Here is a 25,171-nt window from a genome sequence, read left to right on the forward strand (position 1 = left end):
CGCTGTATTAGCGCAATGTAATGCTAATGTCTATAAATTTACCAGTCTGTGCTACGTCACAAAATCTGGTTTAGGGCTCGTGGCATAGGATTCAAAGTTTTCAACTTTACGCCGATTTTGGGATAAGCGTCGACCAATCAGAGCGAAGCTGAAACAAAGCGGCGTTCTGAAGAAGATTTCGCTGTCACAAAACAAGCAGAGCGACATGCGACATGCGACGGAGGACGTGGGCACCACCCCTCTACCAATACGGTTAATCGGTTTAGCGCCACGTCCACCTTTATCTAGATAACCATACGTTTTCATTGTGCTAAGATACTAATATATAAACATACATACAAATTTGGTACTTCATACAGTGGCGTTAAAGCTAATTAATGTTAGACACTGGATAATACATTGCCATGTTATAAGGTGTATGCAAAAGCATGGATACGGTAGCATAAATACATAACGTGTGTACTCATATGTTGAGTACACTATGATCCTTTGAAGCATTATCATTAGATTACAGAAGACATGTACATACTGAAATTTAGGTGGGCAATGTTATGCTGGAATAAGTAATTAGTACAGCGAATTAAAAGTTAGACCCTAGATTAGTACTGTGTGGTACAGTGTCTTGCTACTGAATTATTTGTACTGTTTCCTAAGTACATTAACCAATGTACAAAGATATTAAAACACGTGTATTAGGTACACAGTAATTAGTGGATACCCAAGCGTTAGGTAAGTGCTACTTTAACATACATTAAGAATAGGTACTTAATACAATGCTGAACAGATAATTGGTGCAATTAATTTTAGAGTGGGGCTCTAGTTAGATCTTTGCGATACGGTGCCGTGTTACAGGATAAAATGTGCAGATGCATAGTTACATTATCATATATACAGAACATAAATTCATATACATATATACAGACAAGCCTTGTAAACAAATAGCAGTTACCATATTAACATGAATACACTACATTAAAAACTGCATTTTAACAAAAAGTGCATATATTATCCTCTGCTTCTCGGCCAAATTTTTCCTTTACGACTTTTCGAGAATTAAAATCGTTCCATGTGCACTTCGCTTTAATTTAGGGCATAAAAAAATATATAATTCTTTGTTAAACTCGGCACTATGTCTTTTTTTGTATTCATCTTCTTTCTCCGCGTTCTGTGTGTACCTAAACTGAAAACTAACCCTTCTAAACCTTGGAGACTAATAAAAATAAACTTTAGAAAACTACAGAAATAAATTTATTGAAACTTGCAAAACATTAATAATGACAACATTTGTAAATGTTGCGAATAACCCCGACGCAAAGCTAAAGACATACAAGGCGTTACTGAGTTACTATGTTGCCAATCATGTAATGCAAATGAAAAATAACCTGAATGAAAGACACGTAAATCGATTCAAATTTCTTCCCAAACTATCGTTGTGGAAAATGTGATTTCTGAACGATTAATTCAGTAAAACAATAATTTGGGTAATTATGGATGCCAGAATAAATATGAGTTCATTCAGATCAAAAATGGCGAACGATAAATGCGAGAAAATGAATAAAATTAAGCATCACAAAGGGAAACATAGGTAGGATGAGTCAAGAACAGCTGACAATTTTCAAATGTGAGGAAAAAGAGTGCTTGCTGTATGGCACTGCTATAGTAACGTTCTCCATGGTCTATATAATTAAAAATTATTTGAGATGGAGTGTTTTTCCATGCAGCATTGATTGTTTTTCCTGCAGCGATAGAATTATTAAAATAAGCAAAATTGTCGATAGAGCTCAAAAGAAACCACAGGAGCTTCACCAGCGCCCTCTCTATAATGCCAAAATGATAGTATTGTGTGGAGTTTGTGGTACAGGATACATCATACACATGCAGCCATATTTCCATGTTATTTTGAATGATCAAGGTCATGTGCGAAACATTTCTTCGCAATGCAATTAAGTCCTTGTCACAGTGAACGGTGACTTCAGCCGGGTGGAGCAACCGCCACATAGCTGGGATCTTTATGACCATTCTTGGAGTTGTTTCCAGGGCTGCTCATGTGTTGCGAGGACATCAACTGCCCAGCTCAGTCATATGATTGAGCCGTACTTGACTGTCTCCTTTAAGGCTACGTTAAAAGTGAGGCTAAAAGTGTACGAAACACGTTCACATATCATTGAGTTAAAACACCGAATTCGGCAATGTGTGCACCAAAGTCCACAGGTGACGCTTCAGTGTACAATAGCATCCTTACCATCTCAACTACAGTTATGTATTCAACTGCAAGGTGCTCCCTTTCACTGATGATTAAAAGATGATGATATCATAGCAACATCCAGAGCTTCTGTAATAAGTAGATGTTAAAAATACATATTTTCACTTTTCACTGGTAGTCTACTTCTTTCAAAACACTTTTTTAAATCAATACCTAATTTTCTAAATAAATATAAAAAATCAAAAATATGTTGTAAAATATGCGATAGTAAACTGCAAACTAAGCACCACAAATTTAAACTTAATGGTATCAAATCAAATAAGATATATTTCCTTCCGCACTAAATTATTTTTGGCTGTTAAGCCGATAAGTCAAAACAAGGTTCGGCAACATTTTTGTTTTTTTTAGTACACGCAGTCAGTGTTTTGCTCCACATTTCATGTAAAGAAGTATTCGTCTTCATGAGGAATCTTAATTTTGTTTTAATGTTTCTCGCTTTTGAAAACTGCTAGTCACAGCAACAGTATACTACCAAGCGCAGAAATGAGGCGAAGGCACATTTAGGTTCACATCAGGTACATTTTAAGGCATTCAGGTTATAAACCGAACGAATGTGATTTTTCGAATTGCTAACAAATCGTCCTGCTCAGAAGCTGTCTTCATATCAGTCATTTTAAATTTCTTTTATACAGGTTATAAGTTGATTTCTTCCATGTAATTTCACATTTAAATGTGCAAGATTTTTAGTGATATACACAAAAGTACAAAATAACTCAAAATCTCGCCGTGATTTATACACCTTGCAGCTTTTATTATCAAAGCTGTAATATGCTTTACAATCGTTACTTTTACCGTTTGGTTTGGTTCGGTTTATTTGATTAAGGCTACCTGCCTATAGAAAACGCTGCTTTCGTGGAGGTCTTTCTAAGAACAAACTGACTCGCATCCACGTTACGAGGAAAACCACGAAAATGCCTTTGCAACTAGCTCATTCTCCTAAAACTGAACACAGGCTGATAATTTATCGAGTTGAATCAAAGTTAAAGAACTTTTAATATCTGCAGTTTCTGAAGCAACCGTAAATTCTTTCTCTCATGAAACAAAAATTTCCTTCTCTTATGTAAACGCATTTAAAATAGCTAATAAGCTATAATAAACATAAGTAAAGCATAAAAATATTAATAATTAAATTTCAGAAAGTACATTGCAAATTTTGTGAAACATTTAGGCTAACGTTTTCGATAAAGTAAAGCTACAGTTAAAAACTGCCAATGATTCTGTTCGTCTAGAAATGCATAAAAATAAAAATATGTTACTGAATCATTGTAATTACGCAATTAAAAACTGTAAACTGGGTTATATTTAATACGATTTTCTTGCTTTTCAAAATCTCATAATGCTTTCAAATTATGCCTAAAGGTTTCTCTTTGGCGAACGAAAACTTAAATGCTTATTGATTTTATCTAGTTTGTTGACAGTAATTCAGCAGCTAATTCTAACTGATCCGATATTTCTTGAATATAGGTATAGGAATCCTAGCATTTGGTACATAGCCAAAATGCTGAAGAAAACCATGTGATGAAATAATACCAGCTGTTCCTAACTGAAAAAATTGCCATTTTACTGATGAACAAAATTAAAAGTCAAGTTAAAAAGAATTTCAGTTTATTCGTGCATTTAATTTTTTTTACCGTTAATTGCGCTCAAGTATTCTTTCACCGTAAATGATCTAATTATAAAGATTACGTTATGATATCTTCATGCGCAACATAATTCTAACTATGCCGCCCAGACGGTGTAGTGGACTGGGATACCGAAGGGCCCATGTTCGAATCCTGGAGAAGGCACGGATGTAAATCGTTTGTCCTCTCATAACAGGTAACGGTGGTCGCCTGTTAGGTGCCTCCATAATAAAATGAACACCACTTCTGGCCTTCGCTGTGGCGAAAGGCAAAAAATGGCTAGTGACCGCCCTTAAAAAAATTATAAATATTATGAAATTCATGCGACTTCATACCAACATTTACATTTTATAGCTTCATACAAGAATAAAACGTGGAGAAATTTAGAATTGGTCCAGTGATTAAAAACGTCCGATTTTGCAATTTAAAGTCCAAAATGCACCACACATTTAAATTAAACACATACCTGCGCTCATAACTATTCAGAAACTTACATTACAGGTACAGATTATATAAAAATTATTAATTAACAAATCATCTAGAAAATCTAATCCTGAAAACTGCAACCAAAACAGTTGTATAATTTTTTCCACCTGTCTATTATGGCTTCAAAAAGTAGTATGAAAGTTGAGAGCGGAGTTGGATTGGACAGTAACACCTTGTAACTGCTTATGCCTCTAAAAATCTTAAACTAGCCATGGCTGCGAGGTACCCATCAGCATATTTGGTTCAAAATTGAAATAAAATTTGTAGTTATCTCGTATATGCAAATTATCCTGACATTATTATATGTAATCGCTCGGGTAGATGCTTCGTGGTATTCGAAAACCGAAATACTAAAATAAATTTCTTTTCATACCCATCTTTCTCTTAGCTTTCAACTTATGTACTAAATTACACATCATTTATTTTAGATTCATCTGAAAGAAATTGTACTCCTTTTTGTCATTTTTTTTTATTCTACAAGAGCTAAAAATTGTTCTGTGCAAGGTTTTAGAGTTAAAATGCTGACCAAGGTCAGTAGACCACGAAACATTGATAATTCTTTCACGAGTTCTATTTCCAATAACTGAACATGCTGAGTAGAGGAGATTTTTGTGGTTTTTTTCATGTGTAACCTGAATGTGTATCTTTTAAAATTTCCTTGATTGAAGCATCCTTATCCAATAGCTGATAGCCCTAAATTGCATTATTTAATTAAATAATCCAGTCCAGAGAATTGATATGAATTTTATAAATCAGCGATATAATTCATTCGAGTTTTCAATACATTTAATCTCGTTTTGGGCAGTTCTGACATGCTCACTATCATAAGGAACGCAAAGCAATATATGTTTTAATCTCTGTAAACAAACTGCGCATACGAATGACAGATGTAGCTTTAGTCGCATCGGTTACTCTTTCATAAACATATCTTTAAAATGAAATTTTGATGAAAAAACTAAAATTTTAGTTCATTCAAATAAAAAGTCGTATTTGCCAGGGGAAGGTTTCAGTTTCATCCATAATGTAAAACATTTTGGCCGAATGGTTAAAAAGCGCTAAACGCCGAGAGGCGATGTTTCAGTGTGTCGGATTCGATTCAATGATTGAACGAAGTGACTTGCTTAGAAGCTTCGTGATTTCATCCTGATATAATGCGATTTCCTTGCCTTAAGTAAGAAATCCAACTTTAAATATCTTATTTTTATGATTACCCAGTATGAAAAAATATTAAAATACCAAAATGAGCTCTGGTATTTTAATTTATTTATTTAATTGTCTCTATTTCGTTCTTTTTTTACTTCATTTCAGTTAATAATTATGTATATATTTTTTTAATTTTCGTTAAAGTTTCCCAACGACAGCTTTCCAAAGGATTCTGGTACTTTTAATATTAGAACTTAAGCTCTGGACTATGGGCACCATATTTAAAACTGAGCAATCTCGTGTAAAATTGAAACGCATTTGAAACACTTTATGTAGAAAAGTATTGCATATAGCTAATTTTACCCTTTGCATTGTTTAGGTACGAGGGAATCTGCTTTCGTCCATGCCATTTCATCAGCTGGAGTTTCGCATGCGGTAACAAGAGCATGCAGTAGTGGGCGGCTGGTTCGTTGCGGATGCGATCGCACAGTTCAAAAATCTCCGGCAGATTCTTTCAAATGGTCCGGCTGTTCAGATAATATAGCATATGGCACAGCTTTCTCGAAGAGTTTCGTCGACACCAATGATATTCGACAAGCAAGAGGTAAATCTGATCCCAAAGCTATAATGAATCTTCATAATAATGAAGCTGGACGAAAGGTAACAGCATTTTATTATTTCTTTATGTTGCCTAGCTCTTATTAATTTGCATTTTTAATTCTCAATCAGATAGATGCTATAAAAGTTGCATTTTAAATTAAATGGCAATCGTAGATAAAACGACTTTAAATATGTAATTAATGCACTACATATGTATATAAGGTACTTCAAAATTACACCTAGAGAGTTTGAGAAGTAGAGGGCATCGAAAAAAACCATGTTTGAATACGTACGTATGATGGAAAAAGATTATGACGCCTGAATGTAATATTGCCATGTAAATACTGGATGCATTAAACGACGGTATAACAGTTCAAATGTACACTGGTGTGCAAAAATTAAGGACGAGACGGTTTTTTTCAATATAACTTTGTACAAAAGCTTTCCAAATGAACACATTTAATACCGTAAGATCCCTAATACGTAAAGACATGAGTAATGTAAGCAACACTTACTAAAAGAGAAATCAGAGGGATAAAAAGAAGCTTTATTGAAAAAGTAGCATGGAGCGCAATGCGACTGAAGGCCGAAACATCCCTGTGATGGGTGTCCAGCAAGAAACAAGGGGATATGAACTCCCCTGACTGCTAGGCAGGTTTCACAGCGTCTGCCCATGCTGAGAATGAGGGTGTCAATGAGTTGTTGAGGCATTGCTGAACGGGTCCCGTTGACTGAACCTGCGTCGAAGATGTGAAGGTCTGTACGACTACCAAGCATGATGCCTCCCCAAACGAGAACACCGCCACCTCCATACCTGTCCCTTTCAATGATGTTTGAGGGATGATTGCGGCTTCCCCGCTCTCTCCAGATGATTATGCGATGAAAATCGCTACTCAGACTGAAACTGCTCTCATCTGTAAAGAGTACTCGTCCCCATTCATTGTCTCTCCAATTCCGGTGTTCCCGGCACCACAGAGAACGCCTTCTCCGATGGGCAGGCGTTAGAGGTACCTACCGTACAGGGCGTCTTGCAAACAGACCACCACCGTGCAGTCTTCTGGCCACGGTAAAACGCGATATCGGTCGGCCAGTCGCCTGTGTCGTGTGTCTAGCGATTTCTCCCGCTGTCTGCCGCCTGTTTCTTCTGGCCTATAAGGCAATATACCGGTCATCTGCGGGTGTGGTTCCTCGTGGACGACCACTACTAAACCCCCGGATAGCTGTTCCTGTAGTTTGAAATTGTCTCCAAAGTCGTGAAACGATGCTGTGAGCAATTCCGAACTCTGCAGTCACACTTGTCACACTGTGGCCTTCCTCCAACTTCCCAATGATTCGACCTCGGGTAAAAGCATCCAGATGTCGTCTAACAGATTGATTATTCGCCATTTCTCGCTGAGGCAGCAACTCGGTGTGATTTTAACTGCTATACGGCGTGCAATCTCTTTGCCAGAAATACTGATCTTACACCGACAACATGCTTTATACTACTCAGACACTCCCCCATTACGTCTACCTGCATATCTGCGCATGTGCTACCGTACATCACCTTACTTAATCTTCTGATTGGTCTTTCTATCCGCTCTGCCTCTTCGTTCAGCTGATATGCTAATTTTTCGACTTCGTCCTTAATTTTTGCACACCAGTGTAAATTCCATTACCAGCGATTCATACCTCTTATCGATGTCACACTGATAGTTGAACAAAGTTGAACAAACCTAGAGTTTCAGAGATAGTAGCAGAGACACTTGCGATTCTGGTCAGTGATCCGCACTAGAAGTAGAGGCGTTTCGAATACCATATATTTATTGTTTTCCTCCCCCACAGAAAGAAATCAATGCTGGATAAATCTGGCGAACATGCAGCCAAGGTTCTTCTCGCCAGTTCGTCAAGTCAGTAAAACTTTCAGAAAGATTCAGTACTTCTGGATGTCCGTTCGGAATTAAAATAAAGATGGCGTAGTTAATAAATTACTTATTGGTGATACTTGCCCAAACACTGAAAGAAAAACGGGGCTGTATTGCATATGATCGCAGAACCTGTCGATACTCATAAGGTCACACATGCGCATACTAATGATTAAAGTTTCCTTTCTTAGTGACTGAAGCCTCGTCCATGAAAAAGACTCAAGTTGAAAACGTCGAGTCTATATTATTTAGCTGCAGAACTCGTTACCTTAATGCCATATTTCAAGAATAATCTTCCCACCGAAGTAATTTAACCCGTTGATAGCGATAGGGATGTAAGAAGGCGCCTAGAACGAATTGCATACTGCAGAAAGAAATTCCAATCGCAGAGACCCGCACATATGTCTGCTGTCGGGATTCTTGTCCACCACACCCAGTATCACCTCTTTCATGATGCTCCATCGTCACAGAAATTGTTCAGCAAATTTTCAACAATTTGGTGGTTTCGATTCTTCTGTTGGGTATCTTTCTTGATACAGATATGAGAAGTATGTCCATTGATAGTACTATTTTGATACAGATGGAGAAGTATGTCCATTGTCCTACGAGGACATGTCAGTTATTTTTGCATCGGTAAACTGATGTATTTCCTTTCTACGACGACTGAAACTTGAATACACAAACCACAAATTGCTTCTGTGGAATGCTAGAGAAACATTCAGTGTATGATTTCCAGGTTCGTTTCCAGGTATACCTTCCTATGTAAATATGGTTCAATTTCATGGTTCATTTGGTGGTTCATAATATGATTCATTTCCTCTGCTTCCCCTTCAAATCTGTGGGTGTAATTTTGAAACACCATGTATAATAATTAAGCCAGTATCAATTTACACAGGGTGATTCTAAATTGTTTTTTCAAATTAAGAGGGGCAATAGTACCCATCCAAACGAGCAATAATTACCATAGATTCCATAGAACATAGGGTCGCATTCCACTCTGAAAGGCAGAAAAAAGCAATAATAGAATTCCAACCTGAACTTAAATGTTAGGAAAGTTAATGTGACGAACCTGCATTTATCCATGGCGGCCCGTAGAGCAAGCACAAAACATCCGATGGTTCAGTTTTCTAATGCTATTTATTATTCGTTATATTTACATATTTACAACTGTCCTATTGTTAGGTGGACTACCTTCACAGAAATCATGTTGCCTAATCAAACGACATTTCGTTTCTACTTACATGCGTTGCGCTACTGCCAAGCAGCGCCCTCTACTTCTTTCTTTACAACACTCCCCACCTGTGAACTCTTTAAGTTCACAGAAACCAAATACAAAATAAACCATAATTTCTAAATCAAACACAACATTTGAATACTCTATAAACTACATCAAATTACAAATAACAATTAAGTAATGTTTAAACACGTTAAATCAACTTATAAAGTAATTACTAAATAAGAAACATTATACTAAATCAAAATTCGCAATAATTATATAAACTAAACTACATTTAGCAACAATCAATAAAGATACTCAGAAGATGATATATGTGCAAACAACAAATTAGATTATTACACTGTAACTCTTTACTACTAATTATGCACTTCAAGGTTGTACAGCAATTGTACTGGTCTCTTTAGATTACCTGTTTGAGCTTTAATGAGACAAGAACGAACCTGACCATCTCTGCCAGGATAAGTTTCTATTATCTTACTATTGTCCTATTGTCCACAAATTCCTAGGTAAACGGTCGTCATGTACAAGGACTACATCATTAACATTAAACTGACCAGACACTTTAGTAGGTGGACATAAATTCACAGATCTTAAAGAAAGCAAGTAATCCTTCCTCCACCTATTCCAAAAGTGGTTTAACAAGGTTTGTTGATGTTTATACCTTTTGATCAAGGAATGTCTAGACCCAATCAGGTCTTCTCTGCACACTCTTGTAACTGGAAGAGAAAGTAAACGTTTACCAATTAAGAAATGAGCAGGAGTTAGCAGTGAGGGTTCTGAAGGGTCATTGTAGACATACGTTATGGGTCTTGAATTAATTATGGCTTCGATTTCTACGAAGACTGTTTCTAGCTCATTCAAAGAGAGACTAGAATGTCCAACTATTTTCCTTAAACAAGTTTTGATCGTTCTAAAATGCCTTTCCCAGAACCCTCCCCACCATGCTCCTTTTTCCACAATAAACTTCCATGTTATACCGTGGGAAGAAAACAAATTTTGTACAGATGGATGTTAAATACACTTCCAAATTTTTCGCAACTCGAGATCAGCACATTTGAATGTCTTGGCATTGTCCGAATATATCGTTGAGCATAATCCACGACGAGAAATAAACCTGCGAAACGCAAGCATGAAATTCTCCACGCTCATAGAAGGGACAAGTTCTAGATGTAAAGCTCGAGTTGTAGCACATGTAAACAAAAGCAGATAATGTTTATTCTTGCTGTCCTTTGTAATAAAGGGACCAGCATAATCCAGGCCTGTTACAGAAAATGGAGATGATTGAAGAACACGATCAGGTGGTAAAGGAGCGGTTTCCTGTGTACCGGCACGCACCTTGTATCGTTTACACAAAAAGCACTTACTTAACGTGGACTTGACGAATTGGCGTCCTTTTATGATCCAAAACTTTTCTCTAATATCGGCTAAGGTAGCTTCGACTCCAGCATGAATCAATTTCTTATGAGACTCAAAATTTAGTAGTTCACTGTATCTATCTTTATAAGGTAACAGCCATGGGTGTTTTTCTTCGAAAGAAAAGTCGGAGAATTGAAGTCTGCCCTTTAAACGCAGACCATGGGTATCCAATTCTGGGTTAAGTGAATAAATCGACGATGTCTTTTCTAAGCATTTTCCACTTGATAGATCTAGAATCTCTTTCGCAAAGTATTTTCGCTGTGCAACTTTTACCCAATAGAGCTCAGCTCGTGAAATCTCAACAGAGCTTAATGGACCTTTGACTTTCACTGAATTTTGTTTTATATTGTTGGTAAACCGCATAACATAAGCCGTAATTCGATACACCTTCAGCAGCCTGCTAAATCGCGTTAACTCTAGTAATGCCGAAGATTCTACGTCTTGAACAGAAACATGAAGAGATGTTTGCATCCTTGCTTCGTTCTGAACGCTCTCCTTGTCGATGTTGGTCTGTTGATTTACTGGCCAAACACTTTCAGGTTGAGACAGCCAGTTAGGTCTCTGTAACCAAAGGGAACTTCTCACAAGATTAAAGGCATTTTCTCCTCGAGATGAAAGGTCAGCAGGGTTTCCACTCCCACTGCAGTGAAACCAGCATTCAGGATCCGTGAGTGACTGAATATCAGAAACTCGGTTTGATACAAAGGGTTTCCAGTTTCTTGCACATCCCTTTATCCAGTAGATAGTTATTTGGCTATCACTCCAAAGAAACTTTTGATGACACAGTTCAGGAAACAGCTTTGTCAAATACATAGACAATTTGGCGGCTACTAAAGCAGCCATCAACTCCAAACGAGGTAAAGTCATAGTCTTGAGTGGAGCTACGCGACCCTTTGCGGTAATGAAACTGGTGCAAATAATGTTTTCTGAATCAAGGTATCTAAAGTATGCTACTGCGCCGTACGCTTTAGGGCTAGCGTCAGCAAATACATGAAGACTAACATTAGATTTTTCACTACTACCAAAATATTTTCTCGGAAGAGAAAACTCCTCCAACACCTTTAATTCAGCTTGCCAGCGACTCCCGTCCTTAATTATTTCTAATGGAAGGGTATCATCCCAGTCCACACCTAATGTCCAAATTTTTTGTAACAGAATTTTCATTTTCATCACAAAGGGTTGAAACACACCAATTGGATCGTAAACTTTGGCCACCATTTGGAGAATAGTCCTTTTTGTGGCCTCAGCACTGTCATGGTATAAATTTCCTAAAAATTCGCAATTCAACTTGATCTTATCTGCTTCAGAGTTCCAGATCATGCCCAAAAATTTTGACTCTTTAGCTGGTTCTATGTTATAACCTTTTCCAATCCACCAGGAATTAAGTTCCTCGGAATTTGACCTTAATTTTCTCAAATTCATCTCAGCGTCTTTAAAAATCTTAACCGCGTCTGAGGATAATCGACATGTATCTTCAATAGTGTCTGCACCGTAGTATAAATCGTCTACATATAACGAGGAATCTAACATATCATAAATTTCTGGATTTGTGCTTTTATATTTTTTAATGTGGAATTTTATAGTCATCGCTAAAATTGCTGGACTACAGCAAAGTCCGAATGGAAGACGTTTAAACCTTAAAACTTTATATTTTTCCTCACTATTCCCGAACCAAAGAAATTTTAAATATTCCCTATCCTTTTCTAAGATTCCTATCATTAAAAAGGCCTTAGCTAAATCTCCGCTGAAAGCAATTTCATATTTCCGAAATTTTAAAATTATGTCCAAAACCACGGGGATCAAACTAGGTCCAATGTCTAAAAAATCATTTAAGGACTTTAGTTCTAGAAGAGCTCGTGTCGTAAACAATCCTACAACTTGTGGTTTCCTTAGGTTTTATTATTTCCCTGTGCGGCATAAAATACGATGCCTCCGTTATTTCCTGTGAACACTTCTCAACTATACCCTCCTTCATTTGCTCTTCAATTACGGATTTATACTGCTGATAAATCTCAGGATTTCTAATAAGTCTATTTTTAAGACTTTCAAATCGTCTTAATGCGACTCCGAAATTATTTTCTAATTGCCCTGCTTCCGGTTTCCATAATAAACTGACATAGTATCTATTACCTTCTACCCGTATTTCCTTTTCAAAGCTTTGAATCATTTCTCTCACCTGGTTAGAAATCGCTGAGTCATCGGTAAGGCCCATCAAATCTAAAGTCCATAACGATCGCAATGAATCAGTTACGCAAGAAGAAAGGTTTACTATTGCCGTGTTTTGAGATACTATTTCGCTCTCTTTATCTTGAAGGCCAACTGGGACACATCCAAACATAGTAGAAATCGTTCCTTTCCTAATTGAATCTTTTCCCCCCTTACCATCTTCCAGTAATAATCCACACCTATTAGAATTCCAACGCTTCTTTTACATAAACAAGCGATTCGCAATCCGCACTCATACATCATTTTTAGTGTTTGTTTTGACGGCATGGTCATATGCGCAGCCGTAATGGCGTCAGTGACGAGACAGCTGATTTTTATTTTGTTCTTTTGCTTCGCATCCGAAACACAGAATTCGACAACCTTATATGTTTTAGGTACTGCGTATTTCATTCCGAAAGAATAAATAGACAATGTTTCTTCTCCAACAAATTTTAAGTTTAATTTCTTAACTACACTAATATGAACAAAACTTCGTGTAGCACCACAATCGAAAATTAAATTAGTTAACTCTGACTTTCCGTCATAATGAGCTAACACTGAACAGGTTTGCAATAAAGCATTTTTATTCAATGATTTATCACAAGGAACAACAGAAAGCGTGTGTTCTTTCGGAGAGTTTTGTGTTTCATCTACTGAATTGTCTCGCGAGCTTTCGCACAATTCTTTTATGTTTTGATTTGAAGTTCGCGCTTTGTTACGATTTGAACTACTCGTACATAGTGACTCATGATGCGACTTAAACCCGCATTTTAAGCAGTTAGTTTTATTTCTGCACGATTTCCAAATGTGATATTTTCGAAAACAAATAAAGCATCTATTTTCAGTACGTAACTTACACAATTTTTCTTTAATGCTTTTATCACAAGAAAATGAATTATGGGACTTTTCGCAGAAGATGCATGCACGATTATCAACAGCATTGAAACTGGCAGCCGTAGGTACATTTCTGTGAATTTTATTATAATCAGACTTAGCATGTTCGAAACGTGGAGGCAAGGTATTTCTTTTATCTCGCGTCAATAAACTCGACGCTTCACGACATTCAATTTCCCGCTTTATGAAGTCCAACAAGTCTGAAACATTAATTTCTTCATTTGGGTTTTTCCTTCGATTAAATTCCAGAACGAACTCTTCTGGAATAGCTTTTAACAACACAGGTATTAATAACTGACCAAATGAACCTTTCGTAACTCCTTGCGCTTCCAAATTCCGAACTGCAATTTCGATTTCATCATATAACCTACGTAAAGCTTTAATATTATTTGAATTCCTTACTGGTTCTAAATTTAACAGTTTGTTCATGAATTGACTAATTATTATTTCTTTTTTCCCGAATCTATCCTTTAAAGATTTTATACTCTCATCGTAATTTTTTGCATTTAATTCTAATGAAGATACTACATTACTCGCGGCACTTGTAAGTAATGTTTTCAAGTATGCGAATTTTTCTATCTTACTAAGACTTTCGTTTTTGTCTATAGTGCTTTCGTAACTGTTCCAAAACTCCATAAATTTTTCAGGTTTACCTGAATATTTCTCTAAAATTAGTTTTGGAAGTTTTACCGTACTTTGTACATTTTTTAGTCTAACCAAGTTTTGTTCAGGATCTTTAATACTTATTTTATCCTCTTCCAACATTCGATTAATTCGTTTAATAGCTCGAGAACATTTTTCCTGATATTCCTCAGAACTAACTACATCCGCTTCTAGAGAATCTATCTCAATTACGGAATGAATTGCCTCGTCTAATTCTTTCAAATTACTTTTCTTTTCTATTAATAATTCATGCACTTCGCATAATTCATCTGTATCTTTCTTTGCTAAGCTATCCTCGACTTTCTTTAGTAGTTTAGATACTACCGTTCTCAATGCGGTTCTCTTTCGTTTTAATCTATCTAGTTCTGCCATTATTTCGCGTTAATACACAAATGTACCTAAGACTGCAAATTATCAAAATTCAAATCTAACACGTTCAAAATTTAATAATAATCATGCTCTTACCTAGGGCATGGTCTGGACACATACTTCCTCGTGAAGTTCACTTTAACAAATCCAAACATTTCCGTAAGATGCACCATTGTGACGAACCTGCATTTATCCATGGCGGCCCGTAGAGCAAGCACAAAACATCCGATGGTTCAGTTTTCTAATGCTATTTATTATTCGTTATATTTACATATTTACAACTGTCCTATTGTTAGGTGGACTACCTTCACAGAAATCATGTTGCCTAATCAAACGACATTTCGTTTCTACTTACATGCGTTGCGCTACTGCCAAGCAGCGCCCTCTACTTCTTTCTTTACAACAGTTAATGAATGAGACCAAAATTTGAGCAATCAGATTTATTGTTTAATAAAAGGAACGACTGGCGCACGCTCTCGAAGATTCCTGGTGTCGTGTTATTTTTGTCTGCGGAAACAACATTCTAGCCACGAGATCTTCAGCTGAGTCCACAGGCGTCTCGTACACTAAAGATTTCATGTGCTCCCCCAGAAGAAAACGTCGAGTGAGTTGAGGTCTGGTGAGTGAGGAGGCCAGGCCACTGGACGGATGTTACGGACCGTGACGGAAAAAATGTGCTGGGACTCTATCGTGCATAAACCACATTCTCTGTGGATGAGGAGCGGAACAGTCTGCAATAAACTAGGAAGTACTTGTTCCAAGAAGATGTTACGGAAATCAAACGGTCTTGCATGATGTGAGGGCCTACCAGGTAATCACCTAGGATACCTGCCCAAGACGTTCACGGAAAATTTCTGTTGTTGTTTATGAGGAGCATTGCAGTGGGAATTGCTATCAGACTAAACATGTTAATTGTGCAAGTTGAAAATGCCTTCTCTGTTGAATGTTGCCTAATGACTAAATAATATCAATGCAGGAAATCGTGGATCGTTAGTCCCCATTTCAAACATCGATTGCACGAAATATTCCTGGCAGGGATAATCATCTGTTCATTTTTGTTCAAAGACTGCACTTTTTGCACGTGGTAGGGGTGCATGCGTTCCTCGTGTAAAATACGCCACGCCACTGGTTGAGAGTATGTGCCACCGTATGTGAGGTGAATATTTGCCAATTCCTCGTAAGTGTACTCCGCCGTAGCATTCACAAAAAGGTTCGTACGATGTTATCAAGGTAATACTTGAAGCGATGATGTTGTGTCGTTTTCGAGAACACCATTTGCTCTGATTGGCTTTCTCCGGTACCAACTAAGAGCAAAATGCTGCTTCTTCTCACTGAAACTTTGCATACGGTTAATTCTTAATAGTCTTAAGAGCTAGTCTCCTTGTTCTTCCTCAATGCGTTTCTACTTTCCTCACTCTCAAAGTGAAATGCGACCCTATGTTCTATGATAATTATTGCTCATCTGGATTGGTACTATTCCCCCTCTAAATATGTAAAAACAATTTAGAATCACCCTGTATACAAGTTGATTACAAATTTCATGTCTTTAAAATTTTTATACACAAATTTGAAAACAGGAAGTGTTGTAAATTGAAATTTACTTTATATATAGCTTTACAAAGCCTATTTTGCATCTCGCAATTTTTTCTTACATTCATTTTAACTTTCCTGTTTTTCTCTTTCCCGATTTATTTTTCGCCTTTTTAAAAAGAGATAAACTCTCAGCTTCCATTTAAAATTCATGGTAAAAAATTAATAAAAGAAATTTTTAAGTAAATAGAACAGTACAGAAAGCATAATCGGTTTACAAATTTTCTCTGTTCTGATCAGTTCTGATCAATTCATTTCTAAATTATTATCGCGTTCGGTTAGAATTGGACAGTTCAATCGCTAGTTTGCTGTAGCCGCTTTCTTAGATTCTTAATAGTAGGTTACCAAGCAGGAGTGAAATAATGTTATTTGGTGTGCGTTTTATTTTAGTAGAAGCACTTGCAGTGATCGAACACTATCGCCTTTTAAAGAAGTTTTACTCAATGTGTCATTTTTTTTCTTACTTATAATGTCATAGCTTATGATTCTTTTTTCCGGAGTGATCGATCTGATGTTAAATACTTTTCCTTATCTAGTCTTATAGCCCCGTCTACACGAAGCAATATATTACCGAAAAGTTTCTTCCGATGTCTGCGGCTGCTATACCAGCTCGTTTACGAGGGGAAACATTTCTGGCACGACTGTAACATATCGGAAGCGTCTGCGTCATGAATAGTGACCATGAGCACGATGGGAAACAAAGTTGCTGAAGACTGAAATATCATCAGCCAGTAAAACTGTATAGAAATCACAAGTCCGAACAACAATAGCGGCTTGTATATCAATGTTTTCCTTATTTAATAACATACACCACAAATTTTTTTTTTTTTTTTTTTTTTTTTTTTGTATTATTTTAATAAGCTTGATTTATCATGCGACATTTGTTTCGAATCTTTCGGATGGATTTCTTTATAAATAATACTTCTTTTTCACGTTGATAAAATTTATTTGTTATCATGAGCTATACAGCGATGTACTTTTTACCTCATTTGTTAGCGTTAACAAAATCTGCTAGAATGTTTTTTCCTGTTTAAGCCAATTACTATATTCTTACATTATGAGAAATCTGACAAACAAAAAAGGGCCAATTTATTCTCTATTTTTATTTGACTATGATTCTGGTTTCCTACTGTCACTAATTTTTTTTAACTTTCGCTTTGGTTTACTAGCTCGATCGCTTCGCAAAGTCGACAAAAATGCTAGATTTTACAAGGAGCTTTAGGCTGCGAGTTAGAGCCCAGATGAATTATTTTCTAATTTCTTTGTTTAAAAAAATGTTTGATTGTTCCCATATTTAACAACACTATGTTACTGCTAAAATTTTTATACGTAAAATAATAATTTTTTTCATTAAAAAACGGGGTGCATCTTTTACGTCGATACTCAGTTTTTGACTGCATTCATTTCTGGAAATTTCCTCGATTCAAAGTTATGCGATTTTCTTCTTGTTTCCTTTCGGAGTGTGGGAATATTACAGTTACGTAAGAGTTCAATAAATGCGCTGTCATCCACGATCACAGCTGGGTTCGTTTAAACTTTCCAATTTTTATGAACGACATTTAAGTGTGTGAAATTTCTACTGTTCAATTTTCTTAAATTTGTTAGCACTTTGTGGCTCAAAACCAACGTTGGCATTACTATAACATAGCATACAAGCAACGTGTGACTGCGTATGCTAAAGAACATGGAAACAGGGCTGCAGAGAGGCATTTCGGGCGATCCCCAAGTGAAAAAATGGTAAGAACTTGCAGAATCAGGAAGAGAATCTAAGAAAAGTAACTCAGAGTAAACATAACCTACGAAGCGGAACTGCACAATGGCCTGAACTTGAGGCAGAGCTGAATACTTGGATTTTGGACCACAGAAAAATCCTAATGACCCGTCAGTCTCTACAAAAATGATTACTCATCGAGCGGAAGCGATAGCGACTGATAGAGATATTGCCAATTTTACCGGAACAACATCATGGTGTTCAAGATTCATGAAGAGAAACCAGTTATGTATGCGGACTAAAACAAAAATATCGCAAAAAGAAAGACGAATATGAAGAACAAATTATTGAATTTCATCGATTCATCATTAATGTACGAAAACAAGAAAATTTTTAACTTGCACAAATAGGAAACATGGACAAGGTTCCTCTGAATTTTGATGTGGCCTCAAACAAAACTGTAGATCCCAAAGGTACAAAAAGTGTTACTGTTAAAATTTAAGGCATGAAAGAACTCACAACACGGTTGTTTTATCCTGCAGAGCTGATGGAACAAAATTGCTCCCACTGTTGAGTTTTTAAAGGAAGACATTCCCAAAGAAAAATTGCCTAAAGGCATCTTTATACAAGTTCACGCAAAAGGCTGAATGGATGGAGGAGAAATGAAGTTATGGATGGAAAAAAATTGATGAAGGCGCCCTGGCGGACTGTTGAAGAAACCTGCCCTACTACTATGAGATCAGTTTCGTTCTCACACAACAGAAGATGCTAAAAATAAACTCAAAGAACTGGAAACTCACTTAACTATAAATCCAAGAGGCGTAACTAGTCAGCTTCAACCTTTTTGATGTCTGCATTAACAAAACATTTAAGGGATTTAGAAAGAAGAAGTGGAACAGCTGGATGCAGTCTTCAAATTCTGAGGTTACACTTAAGAGACATTAGATATTTTTGGAAGCAGGCAAGATGAAAAATGAGCAACGCCTTCACCTGGAATCGAACCGCGGACCTCTGGTTTACGCACCCAGCGTGCAGAACACTACACCACTAAGGTGCACTAAGAATGTGTGAGAGATACCTTATAACACCATCAGGAAGAAGGAAGAGGCCTAGAATTTCGAAAGTTTGTGAATGGGTCAAAGCTTCATGGGATGCTATAAAAACAGAGGCAGTATTAAATCATTTAAGAAGTGTGTGGCATTAGTAACGCATTGGATGGTACAGAAAACAATTTGTTGTATGAGGACTCAGATGCTTATTTACAAGAGGTTTGAAGTGACTATTTATCTCTGGAGATGAGTGTCTGAGATTTGACGAAGAAGATTAAAATCTGTTCTTTCCCAGATAGATTGGGTAACTGCAGAAAGTATTGCTTTATATTTGTATTACTTTATATTTAAAATACTGTAAACTCATTATAATGACCAGTAATGAAGTTTTATCCTTCAAAAATATATATAAGAAAGGGGTGCGTCTTATATGCCCGCAAATACGGTAGTTAATTATTAGTTATGTAATACAAATTTTACATTCATTTTTATATTTTACGTTATATATAAAGTAACAAAATATCCTGTCTCTCTTCCACGTAGGTAAAATGCATCCCTTAGTATAAATTTGATTATCAGACTAATAAATTATAATTTATGCTATTTACAAAGTAATCAATTTATTTTTCTTATTTTATGTAAATGATTTCATTTTATATTACATATATAGTTAGCAGAAATGTAAATTATATTTCCTACGTATAAAGTGATAAATTTATTTCTCTTCCCTTCTTTGACTTCAAATGAGTGTTTTAATATAAATCTAATACCATTTATGCAAACTATAAGTTACTTACGGAAACGCAATTTTGGCATAATTTTGATGATTTAAACTGTCTTTATGAAATCTGATACCGGAATTTTATTTTTGTGTCTTGAATTGTTTTGTGACATTTTATAATCATTGCCTTTTTTCCACGTAATTTTTAAATAAATATAAAACGCTCTTTCTGAAATATTGAACTATAATACAAAAGACAACAAAACCTGAGATCAGAATTTAAATTATTTGAATTAAGGTGCATCAAAGTTGACGAAGCTTAAATCTTTATAAGTATTTAACTCTACAAAGTTATAAAAGAGGCTGTTTTGGCATTCAGTAAAATCTGTATTACAAGTTAAAAAGTAAACATTGAACGTTACTTACTTTGTCTAGTAAGAAGTAATATAGAAGTAATATTCTTTAAAAGAAAGATACTTTTTCTGCCAAAGCAACATTCCAAAAATGGCATTTATGATGTTTTTTTTTTTTTTTTTTTTTTAATAATTCACTAAGTTCATCACGTTATACTTTTGCCACAGAAACGGAACGATTATGCCGCTTCTTTAATAACTTCGTAGGCCGACGTTATGGTTCTGGATATTTTTGGTGCATATTACTTATGGAATTTCAAGTAGGTTTTTTTTGCCGGTTATTAAAAATCTTTGCATTAATTGAACGTGTCCCAAAGTTTTGTCCAATTTAGTTTTATTGTATTATCTTATAGAACCTTAGTCGTATAAATGTTCATTAATAGCTTATGACTGTTTCATTCTGTTCAATAATTTTTATTTCTGTCTTCAGAAATATAATCAGATTTTACTTTTTCAGGCTATTGAATACCAGATGCGTATCGAATGTAAATGCCATGGTGCATCAGGATCTTGCCAAACGAAGACATGTTGGAGAGCTATGCCAGAGTTTCGCATGATTGGTAGCGATCTCAAGAACCGATTTGATGCAGCTACCGAAGTTAGGCCGAAAAAAATGGGCAAAAGAACAAAATTAGCCCCTGTCAGTAATGTATTCAAGCCATTTACAGATGTTGATCTTATTTACTTGAAGTCTTCACCAGACTTTTGTGAACCTAATGATAAAATTGGATCCCTGGGAACCCATGGACGAGAATGTAATAAGACATCCAGGGATGTTGATGGTTGCGAACTTCTTTGTTGTGGTCGTGGTTACAGCAGACATCTACAAAATGTAGTTGAGCGTTGCCACTGCAAATTTCATTGGTGCTGTCATGTAACTTGCAAAGAGTGCAAAAGTGAAACAGAGACCTATGAATGTTTGTGAGATGTGTGTCCACTTGATTTGAAATGAACTTATCATATACTATTCGTGTAAATCCTCTGTAATACAATGCGCGGAATTATGATTTCTACTGGGTAGGTACTTTTGAATGTTACAGGGGTTCGAGTGACCCGAAATTGTGTTCAATCTGCAGTTTATGATACTTCAGCATGACTAGCTATTTTGTTTACTTGAAGTATCATAGAACATTTCAGAGTGCCAAATAATTAGGAAATTGCTCTTAAGTAAAAGGCTAGCTTTGTTAGTGAAGAACCATATGAAATATCATATTTTTAACAGACTTTGTGTGATTTAACTTATTTGCAGTTGAAGACACTCCTGAATAGAAATGAATGTTTTTCATTTCTCAATGTAAGGTTAAAAATCTCGCAAACATGAATTATGAAATGCACTATTTACTTCAGATGTTTTACGAATCATTCAGCTACTTTGCTCAATATCCGAGTTAAAATTGCATAGTCTCAAAGCGTATTGATGATCGTTCAGTGTTTTTATCTGTTTCCTCAAAAATAATACACATTGCAGTTTGCTGTTCATGGAAAGATTTTGCAATGCTTAAAGGTATATTGAATGAGTAAATGGGAAATAAAGAATGACTTTTGTCTTTTATCGCAAAAAATCCTATCTTGTGGATATTATCAAGTATAATACTAAAATTTTATTGCTATCTACTTCATTATATCAAAATCTATGTTTTAGTGCAGTATATTAATTCATCATAACTTGATTTATAAACACTAAAAGTTAATTTGTTTTACTATTTTACCTCTTTTAGTAAATAAAAAGGGAATATTTCCGAAAGGTATTTCAGATTAATTAATATTATGTTCTTTTCTGTAAACATTTACGATTAAATTTTCTGTAAACATTTACATTACTCATTAAAATAAATGAGTCTTAATGTCTTTCCTTTCTGTAATAGGCCCACCAGCAGACGAGTGGTAAAGTCGCTGAACATTGGTAGTTCAGTCCGAAGTTCGAATCAAGGTGAACGGGCTGGCTACATAGTCGTTCGTGGTTTTCCTCATGTGTAACGTGTATACGAGCCAGTTTCCCTTAGAAAAGCCCTCCAAAAACGCAACCCTCTTCTTAAACAGATAGCCTTCGAATGCTTTTCCATGATTAAATAAACCAAACCTTTCCGGTGATATCACATTATAGAATATTATGGAATATTATAGAAGTAATATTATCGTTCCCATGGAAGTCCTTATTCAGCGTTTATTCTTGCAACCTTTTGTCGTATGTCTACACGTATATGTCTTCGACCAACGGTTGCAAAAATAAGTACCGCATAATGACTTCTATAGACGCGCTGTCTGCAGGTTCTTACTATCGTTTATGGAATTATTGTCAAGTTATGGATTAAATGAACAACGGTCATTAATATCTTCTCGCTTACTTGAAATAAGTCAATACCTAATCTATGATTATTCACAATATAATACTAAGATACCTAATCTATGATTACTCACACTCAGACAGAAGAAACATCTTCTTGGGACTTAGAAACTTTCTCATGAAGTAATATTATTTATGTCACTGCCTCTGTTATTTTAAAACCATATTTGAAATTCATATAATATAACACTGTAACATATATTTCAACAAAAGTTTCAAAAATATAACATATATTTCAAAAAAATTTCCACTTTTAAAAATTTTCTAAACAGTATTAAATATATCATTTCACGGGCACTGGCTTCTAATTGGATTTCTGATATTCGATGCTCGAGAACAGTCTGGCAAACTACAGTCCAATTAGTGAAACCAAAGGCGCATTCGGAAAGACAAGTCAGTCTCTTGTGGAACGGTGTTTAAGACACCCGAATAGCTGGGAAAAGGAAATTACACAAGTTGAAATCTCAAAATAGAGACAGTTTCGGTTGTAGATACTTCTGAGAACTGATACCAGGTGCATACGGAAAAAAATGCGAGAAATTGACCGATCCTTCACCATAGGGCTGAAAGAGGCCGGCTATTTTAATCTAGCAGATGGGCGTTTCTAGCGTTTAATTCACGAAGCAATTAAACGATCCTTGTTCCAATGGCCATGGAAGACAAATTAAAACACGCATCCATTGGATAAGCAAGAAGGCCATAGGATATCATCAAAAAGCTAGTATAAAAAATCGCAGGAACAGGTACGTATCATAGCTTTTCACTATGCATGGCCATATGATATGGCCAATTTTAATTGTGACGAAAGGAATCTAGAAACGATACTACATTTCAGACGGTCGTATTGTCGTCTGCTAATGACCAATGAGAACAGGCAGCGCACCATGTGCAGAGATATCTGTCCCGGTCAGCAATGGAGAGTGTCCAGCTGGTCGTGTGGTTGTTCTCAGTGATGAAACACAATTCGCATTGTTCCTCAAAACCCACTTTAACATGTTTCTAGGTGGATGGCCAGATATATAGAATCTGCTTTTATTGGAAAACATCACGTGTCCCATACCGAGAGTAACTCTCTCGCCAATATTCTCGAACCACCCTTAAGCGTTTATCGTATGTCGACCGATTTTGTTACCACTCTTACCACAATATCATCACGTCATTGCTCAACAATACAATAAGTAGCGCTTCTAAAGTAGCCTTTGTATAAATGCCGTTATTATCCCATAGCTCGCCTAGTCATGTGTCTGTCTTTAGCACGTAATGAAATATTCTTACGTTCTCTCCAAAATGCCAACGCATTGGCCAATTAAGTACTTCATACTTGGCTTAGCTCAATATGTAATCTATTAACGCTACATCTTGCAAGGTATCGCTTATATTTGATCCAAAAGTGGAAATACATCATACTTTACTTATCTTGTTTTTCAGAAAAAATGGCTCTCGCTGCTCTGAAATCACGGTGATTTCATTTTTATTCATGTACGTAACACATAACTGTTTTCCTCACGCTTGGATAATTCCTTTAAAATCAACAGAAAAGGCTCCAAACTAATGAAAAGCAGAAAGTTTTGATTGTTTGTTAGAGAATGTATTCCTTTTGATAATAATATGGTAATTGTCAACATCACATCACGTCCTGTGTCAAGCTAAATTTCATAATATTTATCAGTAAAAGAGAAACTCTGTGGAGTTTCGATCGTACTTAATAACTAATCTGGTATTATAATATACTACAACGACACGCTTTCACAACTCAGCATTCCTTTGAGGCATATCTACGTAGTTATATTAGTATTTACCGTATTTGCCTGCGTATAAGACGCACTTTTTTCTTTGAAAATAAGGTCTGAAAAACTGTGTGCGTCTTATATGTCGATACTCAGTTTTTGATTGTATTTATTTCTGGAAATTTTCTCTATTCTGAGATATGCCATTTTCTTCTTGTTTCCTTGCGGAGTAGGGAATATTACAGTTACGTAAGAGTTTAATGAATACGCATGCGCTGTCATCCACGATCACAGCTGGGTTCGTTTAAACTTTCCAATTTTTATGAACCACATTTAATTGTGTAAAAGTTCTACTGTTCAATTTTCTTAAATTTGTTGGCACGTTATGGGTCAAAAACAACGTTGGCATTGCTATAACATAGCATACAAGCAACGTGTGACTGTGTATGCTAAAGAACATGGAAACAGCACTGCAGAGAGGCATTTCGGGCGATCCCCAAGTGAAAAAATGATCAGAACTTGGCGAAATCAGGAAGAGAATGAACAGAAAAGGGCTCCAAACGTAAGAAAAGTAACTCAGAGTAAACATTACCTACGAAGCGGAACTGCACAATGGCCTGAACCTGAGGCAGAGCTGAATACTTGGATTTTGGACCACAGAAAAATCCTAATGACCCGTCAGTCTCTACAAAAGTGATTACTCATCGAGCGGAAGCGATAGCGACTGATTGAGGGATTGCCGATTTTACTGGATCAACATCATGTTGTTCAAGATTCATGAAGAGAAACCAGCTATGTATGCGGACTAAAACAA

The 25,171-nt window shown here is 36.1% G+C and overlaps 1 protein-coding gene across 1 annotated transcript in view; it reads left to right on the top strand.

The window, feature by feature from the left end:
* The window catches only part of LOC118182836 (protein Wnt-4-like), a 202,975-nt gene extending 180,860 nt beyond the window's left edge, over nucleotides 1–22,115 (top strand). The window contains exons 3-4 of the mRNA XM_035352255.2: nucleotides 5,894–6,174; nucleotides 20,744–22,115. Coding sequence (XP_035208146.1) covers nucleotides 5,894–6,174; nucleotides 20,744–21,211 — 749 coding nt within the window. The 3' untranslated portion in view covers nucleotides 21,212–22,115. The remainder of the gene's footprint in view (nucleotides 1–5,893; nucleotides 6,175–20,743) is intronic.
* The last annotated feature ends 3,056 nt before the right edge of the window (nucleotides 22,116–25,171 follow it).

This window comes from Stegodyphus dumicola, chromosome X1, assembly GCF_044657685.1.
Source record: "Stegodyphus dumicola isolate Sdum_Otavi_A_Nest chromosome X1, ASM4465768v1".
NCBI lineage: Eukaryota > Metazoa > Arthropoda > Arachnida > Araneae > Eresidae > Stegodyphus > Stegodyphus dumicola.